Below are 18,240 nucleotides of genomic sequence, written 5' to 3' on the forward strand. Positions count from 1 at the left end.
AAGAAAGAAAGAAAGAAAGAAAGAAAGAAAGAAAGAAAGAAAGAAAGAAAGAAAGAAAGAAAGAAAGAAAGAAAGAAAGAAAGAAAGAAAGAAAGAAAGAAAGAAAGAAAGAAAGAAAGAAAGAAAGAAAGAAAGAAAGAAAGAAAGAAAGAAAGAAAGAAAGAAAGAAAGAATGAATATTTCTTACCAGGCTACTAGGAACTGGCTCAAAGTCAGTAACTTTCAAGAAGGTGCAGAATTGGGTTTAAATTACAGTGTTAATAGTTTACCAATAATGAGAGATAAAGGACCAAATCATGTAACATAACTGAATTAGAAAAAGAAAAAGAGCTTGATTTTTAGGAGACAATGGTGTGGTGGAAACAGAGGTGAATTTGGAGTCAGAGGAACTGGCTTTAGATATCAGCTCTGACCCTTATTATTTGCATGACTTGGATCAAATTATAGTACCTGTCATTTGCATCTTATTTTTCTCCTCTGTAAAATGAGGGCATTTAGACAATCTCTAAAGTCCTATATAGATCTAAATCTAGAATCCCATATAACTAATTCCACGTTGGATAGAATTTAAAATACATTTAAAATGATTTAAATTATTTTACAATTAAAATAATAATTTTCTAGTTTAAAATGTCAGTTGATTCTGTAACAATTGTGTATTGGTGAATGGTGCTACTGTTTAGATCATAGGCTATATAGCAAAGACTTTTCCTTTTTTTTTTCTTCTTTGCAAAAAGTGTTACAACTTGAATAGTAGACGCAAACTATTCAGCATTCTCAAGAGCATGTGACAGCATGCCTGTATGATTGGTAAAAGCTTTGCTCTCTCCTGCCCTTCTTTCAGATTTTGGATACAAGCCACGTATGGCTACTTTATGGTGGCTTAATCAAAACTTTATTTTTTTTCTCCTTAAAGAAATAATGCAGTTGCGCTGTTTCTCCAGACTGATGTGTAAGGACAAAATAATGCAAGATATGGACTCTCTCTATTCTCTAAGAGAATTGATGAGAAGCAATTTTCCCTTACTTAAAAAGGGCAATGTGGACTCCATTGCAGTATTTCATGTACGTTTAATGAGGCACATTGAGAATCCAGCTTCTCAGAGGATCAGACCAGAAAAGGGTGAAGAGTCATAAGTGTTTTCAGAACAGATTGCAAAACTATCAAGGTCTTCACCAGTGCTGTTAGGGAAAAAAAAAACACTTAGATTAGCCATTTTTCTCAAAAACATAAAAAATAAAAATTCTAACACACAAGCATGTCACTACTAAATTTGCTTTATAATTCCCTCACGTGCCATATCCATGCTTCTTTATCTGAGAATAAATCCTTAAACTTTTCTATAAATGTAAAAGTTGGACTGGGAAAAAAAAATCATGCTAAAGATCACTTTTCTTATGGTCACTCTAGGTGAGCCAGGAGCCTTAGAATCACATATCCGACAGCTTGATAAAGCCCTAGATGCCAGCCGTTTTCAGATGCAGCAAACAGAAAATATCATCCGCAGCAAAACACCCACCGGACCTGAACTGGATGCTACTTATAAAGGATATGTGAGTATCATGACTATCACTGCTCATAATCCCTTGAAAAAAATCCCTGTGACAAAATACACCATGTTTACAATCCAAGAACTTTGTCAGTTTTCTCAATACCATGCCTCCCTTGATCACATAGCCATAAAGTGTCACTGAACAAAGCAACCCTATATGGTTACCTTCTGTATACTTCTATTTTACTTTTAGCTTTTATTTTAAACTTAAACTGTATAAACTTAAAACTTTTCTTTTACTTTGTGTGTGTGTGTGTGTGTGTGTGTGTGTGTGTGTGTGTGTGTGTGTGTGTGGCAATTGGGGTTAAGTGACTTGTCCAGGGTCACACAGCTAGTAAGTGTCAAGTATCTGAGGTCGGATTTGAGCTTGGGTCTTCCTGACTCCAGGCCCAGTGCTCTATCTACTGCACCACCTAGCTGCTGCCTACTTTTAAACTTACTAAATATATCATCATCATCATTATCCTATTCCAACTTGTTCAATATCTCTTGAGATTTATTTTAATGAAAGTTACTAGATGCTTTAGAACCAAGTTGTTATTTGGTTCATTTCTCAATTCAAATGATGATTTATTAAACCAAGCTTATCAATGAGGCATGAAATTTCTGTTTCTTCTTCTGGCTATACTAATTCACTTAATTATCCTTAATAAGATGTTTATTCTGGATGTTTTAATATCTTTCATGTGTCAGAGAAAATAATTCTGACATTTACAACACGATGGACCGTGAAAGTGAGTTAGTAGAGAACAGTACAATACACTGCTATTTCTGCTATTACCTACTGTCTGTGCCGCCACGGGTGACTCTACAATAACATCACTTAGCTCTGGTGGCAATGAGGACATTTTTTTCCAGGAAATTTGCTATTCCCTGTCTGTCACCAACTAAGGAACAAAAGCACCTCTGTCTTCTCTGCTTTGAACTTCTTGCTACTTACATCCAAAAGACCCCTCAGAAAGATAAATCGGGAAATACAAATTACCAAGGTTCACAGCAGCTATCCCACTGTACGTTTGTTCCTCTTCTTGAGCCTAGCACATAATAGACACTCAACATATGCTTTCAGCTGATTGGTTGAGGACAAGCATGGGAATGAGCCCAGCTACTGTGTATTGGACTTCATAGCTTTCTTAATAATGGTAAAAAAAAAAAAAAAGTCATTGCAGTTCACGAGTTTCATTTTGCTCCACTTTAGCTGATAAAGCTGTTGGCCAATCCTTTTACAAATAGAATGTAATTTGTTATATAATTTGTTGTGGCTATCCTGAGACTGAGAAACAGGAAGAAGCAAGAGAGAGAATATGCCTTAGAGTCTCAAAGATTTGGATTCAAGTTCTGCCTTTCATAGATCCTAAATGTGTGACCACAGGCAGATTACTTAACCTCTTGATATCCCCCAGCAACAGTATAGTGTTCTGAGTTACATATGTGAGTTGCTGACCTGCCCTAACAGAAAAAAATTCCAACCCTGGGAGCTCTTCTCACACCCGTGAAGTTATTTTACTACTAAATGGACCCTACTAAATAATCAATTTGGGGACTACTAAGGATATTTATAAAATCCATTGAAGAGGGAAAGTTAGTTTTGTCCATCAAGGATTCTGAAAATAATGCTTTGTGGTCAGTGCGGCATTGAAATTGTCCACTCGCTTCTTTTTGAAGTGTTAGCAACATTAAAAATGGAAATGAAATGAGAGTAGAATCCAAGCCTTCAAATATATTGTACATTGTTTTAATGTTCTCAGAAAATAGCATGAAATCCTGATGTCAGTGTGGCTTTTATGCTTTCCAAACATTTTAATCAGTCAATGCATAAAATGATCCTGGGAGATTTGGGGGGAACTTTGTCCTTCCCACTTCAGGGTTAAAGAAATTGGAAGATTAAGTCACCTGTTAAGATAATATGGTGTGTTCTAGGTTCCAGGCTCCAGGTTGAGTTTGAACATCTCAGTTTAGGTCCTAGTTCACTAGGCTACATATTCAGTCCATAATTTCATAGGGAATTTTCAAAGGGAATTTTGAGGACATATGCAACTTGATGTGCATTAAATATGCTTTAAAGTATTTTTTGGCCTATAGAAACACACAGACATACATACATACATATACATTTTGCCATCTGTGTATCATTCAAATAATAGACTAATAATATTCATTCAGAACAGACTGTGTCACATAGTGGATAGAGAACTAGTCTTGAAGCCAGGAAGACCTGAGTTCAAGTCTTGTCTCTCGACACATATCAGTTGTGCCTTTGGGCAAGTCACTTAAATTCCAGGTGTTTTGGGAAAATTTTTTCAAACTCAAATAGAAGTGGGTGCTGCTGAGCTATCTATCAAGGTCCCTGCAGTCTGCCTACTGACTTAGTTTTAAAATGTAACATTGTCTGTGTTTTATTGTATTTTTATTTATTTTGTTAACTATTCCCCAATTACATTTGGATCAAAATCAAGGGTGTTGCAGACTGAAGACCAAAAATTTGATATCTCTGCTTTAGGCAACTTCCTAAAACTATTAGTTAAAGAGAAGGTACCAACATGCATTGGTAGATTCCAGCCCCTATCCTCCATCTCTATTTATTCAGCGACTATTTATTTAAACACAAAAAAAATGTGCATAGCATTGATAGAGGTACAAGAAAAAGGTGTGGATTGACACAAAGCTACTTCATAGTGTCCATTTTGTATCGGTCTTTTTTTCTGCTCTTATTTCTAGAATACTCGGTGTCAATAACCTCTATGGGGTTTTCTGTGGTTTATGACTGTACTTTTTTAAACAGATGAAATTGCTGGGTGAGTGCAGCGGGAGCATTGATTCAGTGAGGAGATTGGGGCACAAGCTGAAAGAAGAAGAGGAGAAGTTATCTGGTTTCATTAACCTGAATAGCACAGAAACGCAAACATCTGGTAAGTAGCACCACCCTGAGAAGAGAGAGGGAAATGGGATACCCTGAAGCCCTTCAAGCTCTGAGAGGATGAACATTTTCCAAGTACAGGTTCCAATACCCATTCCTTAGATTTTGTACGAGTCAGTACTCTGAGCTTCTGTCATCACCATGGTGATTGCCTGGGGGAGAGGGAGAGGTAAAGAACACTGTGTTGATCCATCCCATACTCCAGGCTTCCAAATGTGTTATCTCCCTCCTGATATTCACATATATTGTTCATGTCCCACCCAATATGATCCAAACAAATAAATATGTATTAAATGCCTGCTGTGTACTAGGCACAGTACTAAGGACTGGAAATACAGTTAATAAAAAGAAAGATGGTCTGTACTGTCAAGGAGCTTACAATCTAATGAAAGGAGAGATAACACACAAAAGGAGGTAGAAAAGTAAGAGAGAGGAAACATTAAGGGGTACCCAGGTTTGGGACATCTTATTCTGTGTAATTGAAACCAGTCAGAGCAGCAGATGCAAAATGGAGTGGTTTCAAACTCAAATAGAAATGGGGTCCCATGATCCATACATAAGAAGGAAGGAAAAAAAGAAATAAGCATTTATTACGTATCTATCATATGCCAGGGACTGTGGCAGGCATTTTATAAATATTATCTTAGTTGATCCTTCCAACAACCCTGTGAGGTAGGGATTATTATTATTCCTATGTTATAGTTGAGAAAATTGAGGCAAACAGAGTTTAAGTGACTTGCCCAGGTTCATACAGCTGGTAAGTGTTTGAGGCCTGATTTGAACTCAAGTCTTCTTGGCTCCAGACCCAGTGTTCTATCTACTGTACCACCTAGATGACTTAGAGGTCATAGAATCTAACTCACTTATATCATACATGAGGAAACTGAAGCACAAAGGTGAAATGAATTGCTCTAGACCACACAATGAATGTGTCTTCACATTCAAATCCAGGTCTTCCTGACTCCAGGTCAATTGCTTTATCGTGGCGCCATGCTGCCTATCCACTTGTCTTTGTTTCCAGTTCTTGATTGATTTTGGTATTCTTTTAGTTTCAAGTGCTATGTGTAGCAGGTCTCAGTGTGTTTGCCCAAAATGTCTACGTGCTAATGAGTCTCACATCCCCACACTGCCTTGCTTTAGGTGTGATCGATCGATGGGAGCTGATCCAGGCCCAGGCCCTGAGTAAGGAGCTGCGAATGAAGCAACACCTCCAGCAATGGCAGCAGTTCAACTCTGACCTGGGCAGCATCTGGGCTTGGCTGGGGGAGACTGAAGAAGACCTAGAGCAGCTTCAGCGTCTGGATCTCAGCACTGACATTCAGACCATCGAGCTTCGAATCAAGAAACTAAAGGTAGCTTAAAAAAAATACAAAAAACCCTCAGCCTTGCCTTTTCTGTTCATATCCATAATCTTTCCCTTTAACTGCTGCACCATTGGACACTCCCTTGGAACCATACCTACGGTGTTAGAGCAAGTCAACAGACGCAGCAACCACATGCCTGACATGTGGTCCTTCACCGCCACTCCCCACCCCCATCCACCTTGACAGGAAGAAAGACTATTCCCTTATCAGTTGTCCCTGGGACTGAGAATATTAATTATCATTCATCATAATTGCTTTTACTGCTATTAGCCTTTACATTATCATAGGCATTGGGAAAATTACTTTATTGGCCCTGCTTTCCTCATTTTGAATCATTTCCTGTAAGTCTAAAGGTAGCCTTCTTTCAAATGGCCTGTAGTCATCCAACTAGATATCCATGAAACACGAAATTCCCATTTATAATGAATTGCTAATCATCATAGTTACAATGTAGGCTGTGAGGGTGAAAAAAAAAGTCTATAAAAGCCAGAAATAAGCTTCAAGAATATGTTGTTCAATGGGGTCATTTTGCAGATGAGGAATCTGAGGCCCAGAAAAGTGACATCATAGAACAGGTCATACAGTAAGTGAAGGATCAGATCCTCAAACTGAAGATGTCTAACTCTGAAATCCATTGTTCCTTGTACTATATCTTAGAAAGAATTCTGGTTTTGGCCTTAAAACTTTTGAGTTTGAATCCTGTCTCTTATACTCACTACCAAGGCAGGTAGGTAGCATGGTGAATAATATGCGAAGCCTCGAGTCACAAAGACCTGAGTTCAAATTCAGCCTCAGACACTTACTAGCTCTGTGATCCTGGACAAGTCATTCAACCTCTGTTTGCCTCAGTTTCCTCATCTGTAAAATGGGAAAACAATAGCACCTATCTCTCAGGGTTGTTGTAAGGATCAGGTGTAATAATAATTGTAAAGCTCTTAGCAAAATGATTGGCACATAGTAAACATTATATAAATTTTTGTTATAATAGTAATAATAATACTCATTACTTTGTGACCTTGGGCAATCATTATTATCTATTATTATATAGAATTGTAACTATTATATTATTATTACTTATTATTATATAATCTTATAGTAATAAATAATATTATTATATGGTTATACAGTATATAATTGTGTTATTATTTATTAATATTATATTACATATTACATATAATACATATAGTATTACATATAATACTATATAATGATAATATTATTATTATTATTACCTTGTGACCTTGGGCAAACCATTGACCTCAACTTTCTCGTGTATAAAATGAGGAGGTTGTATTTAGTGATCTCCAAGACTGGTTTCAATTCTAAATCTGTGACCCTATAACTGTCACAAATGAATAAGGTGAATCATGCCTTGAGATCATCACTTCATGACATAGATTATGATTCACTTAATGATTTGTTGAGGAAGAAATAAAATTGCAAGTAAAATCAAGAAACCGAGACTTAGTGATTGGTCTAGTGACTTTGTCCTGGCCATATAATAGCAACCATCTTGATAATAGCTTTTTCAATACCTGCTGAAAACAACAATGGCCAGAAGCAGTAATGTGAAGAAGGGTGTGAAGTTAGCCTGTAAAAACAGGTAGGACCCAGCCCAGGGAGGGCTTTAAATGGCAAATAGCTGAGTTTGTGTTTTATCCTAAAGGCGATAAGGAACCACTGAAGTTTATTGAGTAGGGGAGAAGCATACTCAGACCTGTGATTTCGGTATACGTGTGTGCATGTGTGTGTGTGTGTGTGTGTGTGTGTGTGTGATAAATTGAAGTGAGGAAAAAGACTAGAGTCAGGGAGAACAATTAGGGAGCTTTTGTAATAGTCTAAGTGAGAGGTAACGAGTGCCTAATTTAATAGAAGAAACGAAGGCCAAGAACAGTTAAATGATCTGTCTGAGAACACACTGGTCATAAATAGTGGAGAAAGGATCCAAACCAAGGAATCCTGACTCCAAGTTCCACACTCTTTCAACTATACCACTGGTGGCCGTGGCTATGACAAGGACACAAGAGATGAAAGATACTGTGAAGGTAGAATGGACAATTCTTGAAGTTTGAATGTAGATTGAGGATGGGAGAGGCAGGAAGCAAAAGAGAAGTGTTGAGGGTAATTCTGAGCTTGCAAACCTGTGAAACAGGAAAATTGGGAGTACCCTGCATAGAAAGAAGGATGATGGGAGGAAGAGAAAATAGTAAGTTCTGTTTTGGACAAACAGGGCTCTAAATAACTGTGGAATATCTAGTAGAGATGTCCAGCAGCTAATTAGTACTGTGCTGTTAGAGCTCAGGAGAGAGATGAGATATACATATATGTAAATTTAGGGTTCATCTTTTAGGTGATGATAGTTAAACCCATTTCTGTTGAGTTCATTAAGAGAGTATATGTTGTTGTTCAGTTCTTTTTTAGTCATGGCTGACTCTTCCTGTCCCTATTTGGGGTTTTCTTGGTAAAGATACTAGAGTGGTTTGCCATTTTCTTCTCCAGCTCATTTGACAGATGAAGATACTGAGGCAAACAAGATTAAATGGTTTGCCAAGGGTCACATAGCCAGTAAGAGTCTGAGATCAGATATGAACTCAGGTCTCCTGACTCCAGGGTTGGCACTCTATCCACTGTGCCACCTAATTACTCTAAGAGAGTATATAAAGAGATAATAGGTAGGGGTTCAAGTCACAACCTTGGGGGACATCCACATTTAGTGCAAAGGAAAAGAATGATGATCCTGCAAACATGACTGAGAAGGAACAGTTATACAGGATGGAAAAGAACCTGGAGACAACAATACCAAGAAAACCAAGGGAGGAAAGACTATACAGAAGGAATGGATGATTGACAGTGTCATAAATGGAAGAAAAGTCAAGAAGGGTGAAAACTGAGAAGAAGTCATTAGAGTTAGCAATTAAGAGATATTTAGTAACTTTGGAAAGAGCAGATTAGGTCACAAATGGTATCGGAAACTAGATTGAAAAGAGTAAAGATAGGAATGGCAGGTGTGGATATAGAATCAACAAATGTAGACAGTTTTTAGTAGGAGATATTACTGAGAAATGCAAAGCAGATATAATAATTTGAAAGGGGCAACTAGGTTTCACAGTGGATAGAGTGTTGGGCCTAGAGTCAGAAAGATTCCTCTTCCTGAGTTCAAATCTAGGCTTAGACGCTTGCTAGCTGTGTGACCCTGGGCAAGTCACTTAACCCTCTTTGCCTCAGTTTCCTCATCTGCAAAATGAGTGGGAAAAGGAATTGACAAACCACTCCAATATCTTCACCAAAACCCCAAATGAGATCACAAACAGTCAGCCATGACTGGAAACAACTGAACAACAGTAATAGTTTGAAAAGATGGTAAGATCGAGTGAAGGGTTTTTCAAGAAATAGGGAGAGTGGCATGTTTGTAGGCAGCAGGGACAGAGCCACTATATAAGGAAAAATTGAAAATTAAATTTAGACAGGGGGGAAATCTATGGGATAAGCTCCAAAGAAGACCAAAGAAGATAATCCCAAGGGCATAAATAGAAGGGCCTAGCATTGCATAGGAGAAACATTGACTTGTCTTCAAAAGCTGAAGCTAAGGAGAGAAAGCCTTTTGCCAAGATGGAGAAGAAAAGATGGTACAGGTCAGTAGTGTCAAACTCATATAGAAACAGGGGCCTCTAAACCATACATATGTATCCCTACAAACTTAGAAAACTATATGTTAAAATTGTCTGTTTTGTTTTTATTATTTTAATTTTTTTATTTTTTATTACATATATATATTTATTTATTTTGTTAAATATTCTCCAATTACATTTAATCAGGATCAGGCTGCATGAGGCAGCCTGGAGTTTAACATCTCTGGTGTAGGTGACTACAAGAGTGAATGTATTTGGAATAATTGCTGTGAGAATTTTATAGTGAGTTAATCGGTATATATGTGGGTGTAGATTCCTATAGGCCACATGATTCTTCTTACCCCAAAAAACTTCAAAGCTAAGAGTGTTTCCAATAGGTGTTGAAGTAACAACCAGCATCTTAAAGCATCTCCTACCTATAGCCTATTGATGTCCTAAAGATGATTTTTTTTAAAATCTGAATTATCTAAGGTCTTTTTTTCTAAGTAAATTATGTCAAGTTATCTGTAAAATATAGGAACCAATCTTGCTATAGCAACCAGATCCTGTAGAAATGGCACAAAAATAAGGATGTTGCCTTAGACCTCAAAGAAATCAGGTCAGAGCTAATGGTGAGCTTGATGCATGAGTGCTTTGCCTCTCTGTACTATTCCTTTTCCACTTTTCCCTCCTTGGAATCTCTTTATAGGTCAACTCTGTGGTCTTTCAACAAGTAGATTTTCATGATCCCTGTGACTTCCTTTTACATAATGCTTGCAACAATAGAAAACTGAGAAATTCAGACACTACATTTCTTATTTTCAAAGAGCCAGAGAAATAATTTGTTTCAGGGTTGTTTGTTTTCCAACAAAATGAACTGATTGACAGATAAAATTACTAATTTGGCTAATTGCTTTAGTATTATGTAGACATGATTCTTAGCCTATTGATATGGAAGCCAGAGATGAAAGGTTTACTTACTGCTGACAAAAATGAATTTTGGAGAACCTGAGGATGATGATAATAATGACAATGATGTTGAAGAGTCACATTTATATACTATTTTATAATGGCACTGGATTCATAACCTTGCTGTGTTGTAGGAAATAAATAGTATTGTCCCCAATTCACAAACTTAGAGGACATATTTGATAGAACACTGAACCTGGAGTCAAGAGGACCTGAGCTCAAATCTGAGATATGAGAAAGAAAAGGATGATCTAGATGGTGTAGAGACAGATATGACAAAACTTAGCAATTGCTATGGGTACTGAGTGAGAATAAGGAGTCCAAGATTAGTCCTAGGTTGCAAACTTGAGTAACCAGAAGAATGGTGGTGTTCTCAAGAGAAATAGGGAGGATAGGAGGGATTGGTAGGTTTAGGAAGAAAGATAACGAGTTCCGTTTTGGATACATTAAATTTAAGATATCTGTGGGGCATCTGGGTAGCTGGTGAAGTAGGACTTGATGTTGAGAAATAAATAAGGACCAGAGATATAGATTTGGAAATCATCTCTGTAGGATGAGAGTTGAACCCATGGGAGCTGAAAAAGTCACTAAAAAAAAAGAAGAAAAGAAGAGGTTCCAATGATTTTCAGGTGTTCATTTCATTATTCAAATTGATTTTGATTTTTGTCTTGATTCATCTTTATAGGAGCTTCAGAAAGCAGTTGATCACCGCAAAGCCATCATCCTTTCCATAAATTTGTGCAGCTCAGAATTCACACAGTCTGATAGTGAGGAGAGCAAGGAACTCCAAGAGCGACTGGCCCAAATGAATATGCGCTGGGACCGAGTGTGCAGTTTGTTAGAAGACTGGCGTAGCTTACTGCAGGATGCCTTAATGCAATGTCAGGTTTGTATGAGGCTTCCTTCTAGCCTTGAAAGTCACCAGGGGGCATCTAGGAGAAAGTTCCTTCCCTCCCCCTTCATTACTTAAAAGACAGAGTATTTTTATGAGCATGATAATTTTCTGGGCCTTACCAGTACAAAATACTTGCAACATGTCCCTGAAGAAAACAGTCCCTGATTTAGATGTATATGTGTCAGGTTTTAAGTTAACAAGATGACAATTTCTCCCTAAAACTAATGTGAATATGATTAGTTCTATGACATAATTCTTCCCTTTAATATAGTATTTTTAGGTATAAATCTAATTAGAGATTGCAGATGTCCAGGTCTTATTCTATTTTTGTTTTGTTTTTGCCTTTTAGTCAAAGGCCTATTATCAAGCCCTTTCCTTCAAAACCACACAAAAGTACCAGATCTGAGACCTTATGAAATCCCGTATGATTTGAGGGCCTAAACGCACAGAAGTAACACTTAGATATTTCAATGCCTAGAAAGATTCGTGGGTTCATCACAATTGGTACTCCTTCCATATTATATTTTACAGTCTCTGCATGCCTTAGTAGATGGTTTGGCCTCAAGTTTCTTCATCAGATGGCCAAACTTTGGGTGACATATCGCCACATTAGCTAAACTGCTCCTTATATGAAAAGCTGTGGATGGGTCTGTATTTCAAACCTTTCCAAGCTTAGTAAGACTCATTTCAGCTTATAGTCATTAACCATATCAGTGGTCTCTAACATTTACATGGCACTTTAAGGTTTACACAATGCTTTACAGATCATCTCATTTGATCCTTACAATCCTATGAAGTAGGTATTATAATCCCCATTTTATAGATGAGGAAACTGAGGCTGGAAGAGGTGAATAATAGTATCTGAGGCAGAATTTGAACTGAGTTCTTCCCAAGCCCAAGTACAGGACTCTATCTACTGTGCCACCTAGCTGCCTAGCTTAGCTCGAGTTGGTATAACCTTTGAGAAAGCATGGTCACCTCCATGACATGACTTTTTATACTTCTGGCCCCTTGCTTCCAATATAGCTGAAGGATTAAAAATGGTTTCTATGGGATATTTGAAAGGCTAGTTTCATAGTTTCAATATTCTGAAGAAATGAATTTCTTCCATTCGACAAATACTAGTAGAGCATTCATTAGATGCATGGTAGTGTGCTAAGTGCTGTGGGGGAATCAAGGGAAGTAAAAACCATGTCCCTATCCCCTAAGCCTAGATTAGTTTGTGTAATAAAGCTACACACGTGAATTATTTATATAACAAAGTAATATAGCACATGAATAAGTGTCCCAATCATAAGTCATAATAATAATAGCTAATAGTTACATAGCACTTACTATATGCCAGGCATTTTGTTAAGCACTCTACCATTATCTTGTTTGATTCTTACAACAACCCTGCAAGGTAGGTGTTATTATTATCCCCATTTTATAGTTGAGGAAACTGAGGCATACAGAGATTAAGTGACTAGCCCAGAATCACCCAGCTAGTAAGCCTCTATTTTGGTTTCAAGTCTTCCTGACTCCAGGCCCAACACTCAAGTCTATCCAGTATTCCACTTAGCTGAAGGGAGTGTGGAATGACATTTCAGTTCAGTAAGCTGTTATTAAACGATAATATTAAATTAAATTAAACAATAGTATTAAACAATACTATGGACAAGGCACTAGGCTAGACTCTGTAAGTAACAAAAATGAAAAACAACACAGTCCCTATACTCCAGTTCCTTACAAATATATAGCAATACTATATATTTACATCTAAGTTTAATACAAGGTAGAATTTTGAGGGGGAAAAGGAGAAAGCTAAACAAAGCTTGGTTGGAATATTGAAGAATCAAAGAACACCCTTTTGTGGGAGGGGAAAGTGTCCTAAAGGAGGTGATTCCTCAGCCGAGCTTTAGAGGAAGAAAAAGATTTTGACAGCTAAAGATGACATTAAGAAGACATTCAAAGGCTGCAGAAATGCATGAAAACATGATAGTTGATGAAGCTGCCTTAAGTGTGGAACTACTAAAAAATGACAACAATAAAGGAAATTTATGTGGTACTCTAAGGTTTGCAAAGTGCTTTCCAACATTATTTCGATGGGAGATTGCTCTGCCTCTCTGCACTATTGCTATTTTATTTGTTGTTTTGTTTTGTTTTGTTTGGTTTTTTAAGATTCTCTCTAGGCTTCACAATAATCTTTTAAGGCAGGTCTAAAATGAATTATCATCCTTTTTCTATATTACACGACCAGTGGTATTAGAGAGCATTATTTGAAGTCAGGTCTTCCTGTCTCCAACTCCAGCACTCTGTCAGATATGCTAAGCTGCCTTTCATGTTGAGTAATTAAACTGAACAATGGTGATGGCTATGTTTGTGTGTCCATGAGCACACAAGCATGTGTATATGTGTGTATGTGTGGCAAGAAAGGGACTGGAGGCAAGAGATATTGTGGAGTAAAATTAATAGAACTTGGTAACTGATGAGATGTGGGTATAGTAAGGGTGAAGGAAGAGTGCAGGACAACTCTGACAGTTCAGAACCTGTGTGCCTGAAAGGATGTTGGTGTTTTAAAGGTGACATAAGCTTTGAATAAATGACAAGAAGAATCTCTTCTTTCCTTGGTATCTAAATATAGTACTGTTCTTTTAGCCATTAAACATATAGATTCCAGTTTCCCTGTATCTAAATTACCACTAGGTAATAAGTTAGAGGAGGAAGCTGGTGACTCAGTGGACAGAGCACTGGGCCTGGAGTCAGGAAGAGCTGAATTCAAATCCAGCCTCAGATATCTCTTAGCTGTGTGACTCTAGGCAAGGAAGTCACTTAACCTCTGATTGCCTGACAAAAGGATCCATTGGATCCACTGGAGAAGGAAATGGCAAACCACTCTAGTATTTTTGCCAAGGAAACTCCACGCACAGCTATGGTCCATGGGGTCATGAAGAGTTGTACATGACTGAACTGACTGAACAACAAAATAAATTACATACACTAGGAGATGCTAGCAGACCTTTCAAATCATTTGGTGTTTTAGAACAGTAATAATAGTCTCGTATCTGGAAAGAATGATATGCCTGCCATTAAAATGAAGATGCTAGGAGAAGGCAGTCCATTAAGTATTAGCCAGGTGCAGCAATTAAAGAAGAGAGATGTGACCCAAATCTGTATGTAGATTGGGTATGTCGGCAAGTGGGTTGAGAGGGCTCATCATAGTATTGCTCAAGGTCATTGTAGATTCTCTCTTTCTTTTCATAGGATTTCCATGAAATGAGCCATGGATTGCTTCTGTGGTTGGAGAATATTGACAGGAGAAAAAATGAAATAGTTCCTATTAATCCAAACCTTGACTCAGAAGTACTTCAGGACCAACACAAGATGCTTATGGTAGGATGTTTGACTCCAGCCTCTGGGGAAGATTTAGAAATCTTTTTAGTTTCTTTAGTTTCTTCATTTCACTGGAAAGAAAGATCATATAGAATCCAGTATTCTATCCTTTGTTCTTTAGTCTCTAAATTCAAGCCCTGTTAGTGCCAAGTTATTTTGTACAGCTAAGTATATCCACAGGGCATGCCACCAACTGGAATAGAGTTTCAGAGTTCTTGGTTCAATTTGTAAAATGTCTGTGACTGCCCTTTCTCTTACTTGCTTATTTATTGGGGAGGGGGAGGGAGGGATAGGGAGTAGTGGATTTTGGTGGCAATGCATTCTTGTGTTCCATTAGGAGAAAATGTTTTTGTACTAGCAACTTTCTGCATACCTGAAAAGGTTATATCTCATTTACAATCTATTAACTTAACCTGAGAACTTAGTAACTATCAATTGAATGCTAATACAAATCTTGGAAACTACATAGTTTTACCACTGCATTTTCCCCTGCATTATTGATGATAATGATCACCTCCAGAGTTTAGACAGATCCAGGCAAGGAACATACGCCTACCAGACTTTCCCAGGAACACCCTCACTTCTTTAGCCAGCATTAGTCATTAAGTGATTAACGATGAATCTTCCATCCATCTTAAAAATGTTTGACTATATATCAGGAATAAAAAAATTGGCCTGAATAATTCCTATATTCACAGCTAGAAGGTTTTTTTAAATAAATTTATAGCAAAAAAATACTGTGCATCTATATAATGCTTCATATTTTTAAAATCTTTTAACATTCATTGACACATATGACTGAACACAGCCTTGTGAGATAGGTAGGATCATTATCCCCATCTTGCTCACAGAAAACCTGAGGGCAAGATAGATGTGGTGATTCGCCCAAGACCATGCAGCAAGTTGTGATGAGTAAAACTATCACTTAGTACTCTTTGCTCCCATCCCAATCAGTGCCCTTATTGCTATGCCATCGTGGTGACCTTTCTACTTGCATGTATGACATTCCATTGCATGGGCACAGAACTGTCCTAGATTAAAGAGCTATTTTTCCAAGTTTTAGGAAACTCTGTATCTGTTGAAAAGTCATAGGGGAAAAAATGACATTTTACTATGTAAATAGCAAATCAGACGTGAGTTGCTGGAGTCCCAACTAAAGGTGGCATCACTGCAAGATATGTCCTGCCAGCTCTTAGTTAATGCTGAAGGAAAAGACTGCCTGGAAGCCAAAGAAAAAGTCCATGTCATCGGGAATCGACTTAAACTTCTCTTGAAAGAGGTTAGTCGTCATATCAAGGACCTCGAGAAGATCTTAGATATATCAAGCAGTCAACTGGTAAGTCTCTGATTCATCCATATGCAAACAGCTTAGTTCTCCTTCAGTTGTTGTATAGTTTGTATCTAGAAGACAAAATCTCCATTTAAACCAAGAGTGTCTTTAAATCCAGCTATATAAAAAAAATATCCGAATGGGAAGATTGTGATATAACAGACTTAGTGTTATATTGTTTTCACTCACAAAACGATAACAGAACCCAACTATATTTTTTATGTATGAGTACCAGTCACCTTAGGAGCAAAATTTCTGCCAGGAACAGAGTCCATCTTTGAACCAGTCCTCTCTTTTTCTCTTTACGAAAGAGCCGATTAACTATAGCCTGCAAAATACTTGTCCCCCTCTAGGGCTGAGAAATTAATTGCTTGTGGAAAAAAGAAAGAGAGAGAGGGTAGGAAGGAAGGAAGAGAAAAAGAGAGGTAGGCAGGGAAAGTGTGTTGTTAAAAGATTAATTTGTGAATTCCTGTCATGAGCATACAAGATCTCTTATTCTTTTATAAGCATGTGAGCATATATTATAAGCATATAAATCTGTCCCAAATAATTTATAAGCACATAAATCTATCCCAAATATGGGATATTTCTGCAATGGCAAAAATAACATAATATCCTTGACACCACAAATGAATTACTAGGTGCTTTTGTCACAAATCCCAGATGAGTGAGATTCCCTCAGGGTCTAAGTCACTTCCTCGCTGTAAGTCTATCATCTTTCACAAGCCACATTTAGTGTTTTACAACATAAAATCATAAGATCACTAAGGAAATCCCCAGTAGGGTTGCAAAAATTTTAAGATAATAAATTGGCCTATAAAATGTTCAAGGAAAATAGATTTTTTTTTTTGGAGTCCATTTCAAATTCTGGTCCTAAGGACCTCACTATTAGAATCTGTAGTTTATTAAAATGTACTAAAAGTCTGAGGTTCCCACACCCTAACCCTTGGGCTAGTGATATGCAGAGAGTCCTGAGATTTGTCTAATCAAATTCAATCTTACACATAGGATTTATCCTCTTGGTCTTCTGCTGATGAACTGGACACCTCGGGATCTGTGAGTCCTGTGTCAGGAAGAAGCACCCCAAACAGACAGAAAACGGTAAATTGATAGTGGCTATCTTCTACCAACTCTAGGGAGGAAACATTAGGAAGTAACAGGATTTGCAGCCAAAAACAGGGTTCACAGCATTTTCTTGAGGGAAAAGCAAACAGTGTCTCTCCCTTCCCCCACAAGAGGTTTTCCTATAATTTAATATTGCTTCCTCAATCCTGCTGCATTTCTACCCTGCATGAAATTAGTAATGAAAGATAGTATCTTTATTTTTAAATTAAAAAAAAATCAGGGCTCAAAGTGTGGCTGGTGTACCGGATATTTTTGTTGCTCAAATGACCCATCTAGCAGGGTCTTCATTGTCCCTTTGGCAGCTTGTCTCCTCTTTACCCTTTTACCATTTTTTCGGCTAAAAGATCAGGCTGCCACCTAAAAAAGACTCGTCAAAACTTTTTTTAAAGTCTTAATAAAGCTCTTGATTTAGTGAGCCCAATGATTTTATTAAAGTACTCCTAAATGTGCCTTATAAGGTTGTAAAATTCTTAAGTGACCAGGTAAGCTGTTCTCCAAAGCTGCTCCTGGCTTGTGGCCTAGAAGACTTGTGAATTGAGCAGTGGCTCTCTGGCCACCTGCATCAATGCAAGTGACCCCGATTTGTTCATGGGCACCACTGAAACAAATGAAAATCAAATCAAAACAAAACAAAACAAAAAAGCTAATTCTGTCCCTGCTGCCCTTTCTACCTTGATCTTTGTATGTAACGAGATTTTTTTTGTCCTGCTTTACAGTCCCATTGGTTTTTATTATTATCCCATTCTCCTTAGTTCTTAGAATAATATTGATTTCATTTGCACTTTTTATAAGCATCTAAGTTCTGTCCTGGTGAACTTTATGATCTTTTTTAAATTGATTTTTGCAACATTCACTAGTTTCCTGTAGATCCTAGTTTCAGAATGTGAAGGAACACTGGCTTTTCAGTAATTTCCATTTCAGCCTCTAGAATGAGTATTTAACTTGTTTGTTCTTTAAACAGCTTTTTATAAGGCATCCTCATGTTAATCTTTTATTAATCTATCAAGAAGGGGAAAATAGACACCTCAACATTCTAGAAGATGAAAAATATAACTGAATGAGATGACAAAGTGAACTCATATAAAATTTAAGTGGACAAGCATTTAG

At 37.4% G+C, this 18,240-nt stretch overlaps 1 protein-coding gene across 1 annotated transcript in view; it reads left to right on the forward strand.

The window, feature by feature from the left end:
* SYNE1 (spectrin repeat containing nuclear envelope protein 1) overlaps nt 1–18,240 on the forward strand; it is a 552,931-nt gene that overhangs the window by 527,319 nt on the left and 7,372 nt on the right. Inside the window, exons 138-144 of the mRNA XM_027857999.1 lie at nt 1,412–1,554; nt 4,336–4,462; nt 5,611–5,822; nt 11,097–11,297; nt 14,550–14,678; nt 15,802–16,014; nt 17,017–17,109. Coding sequence (XP_027713800.1) covers nt 1,412–1,554; nt 4,336–4,462; nt 5,611–5,822; nt 11,097–11,297; nt 14,550–14,678; nt 15,802–16,014; nt 17,017–17,109 — 1,118 coding nt within the window. The remainder of the gene's footprint in view (nt 1–1,411; nt 1,555–4,335; nt 4,463–5,610; nt 5,823–11,096; nt 11,298–14,549; nt 14,679–15,801; nt 16,015–17,016; nt 17,110–18,240) is intronic.

This window comes from Vombatus ursinus, unplaced genomic scaffold (assembly GCF_900497805.2).
Source record: "Vombatus ursinus unplaced genomic scaffold, bare-nosed wombat genome assembly UNPS02012602.1, whole genome shotgun sequence".
Classification (NCBI taxonomy): domain Eukaryota; kingdom Metazoa; phylum Chordata; class Mammalia; order Diprotodontia; family Vombatidae; genus Vombatus; species Vombatus ursinus.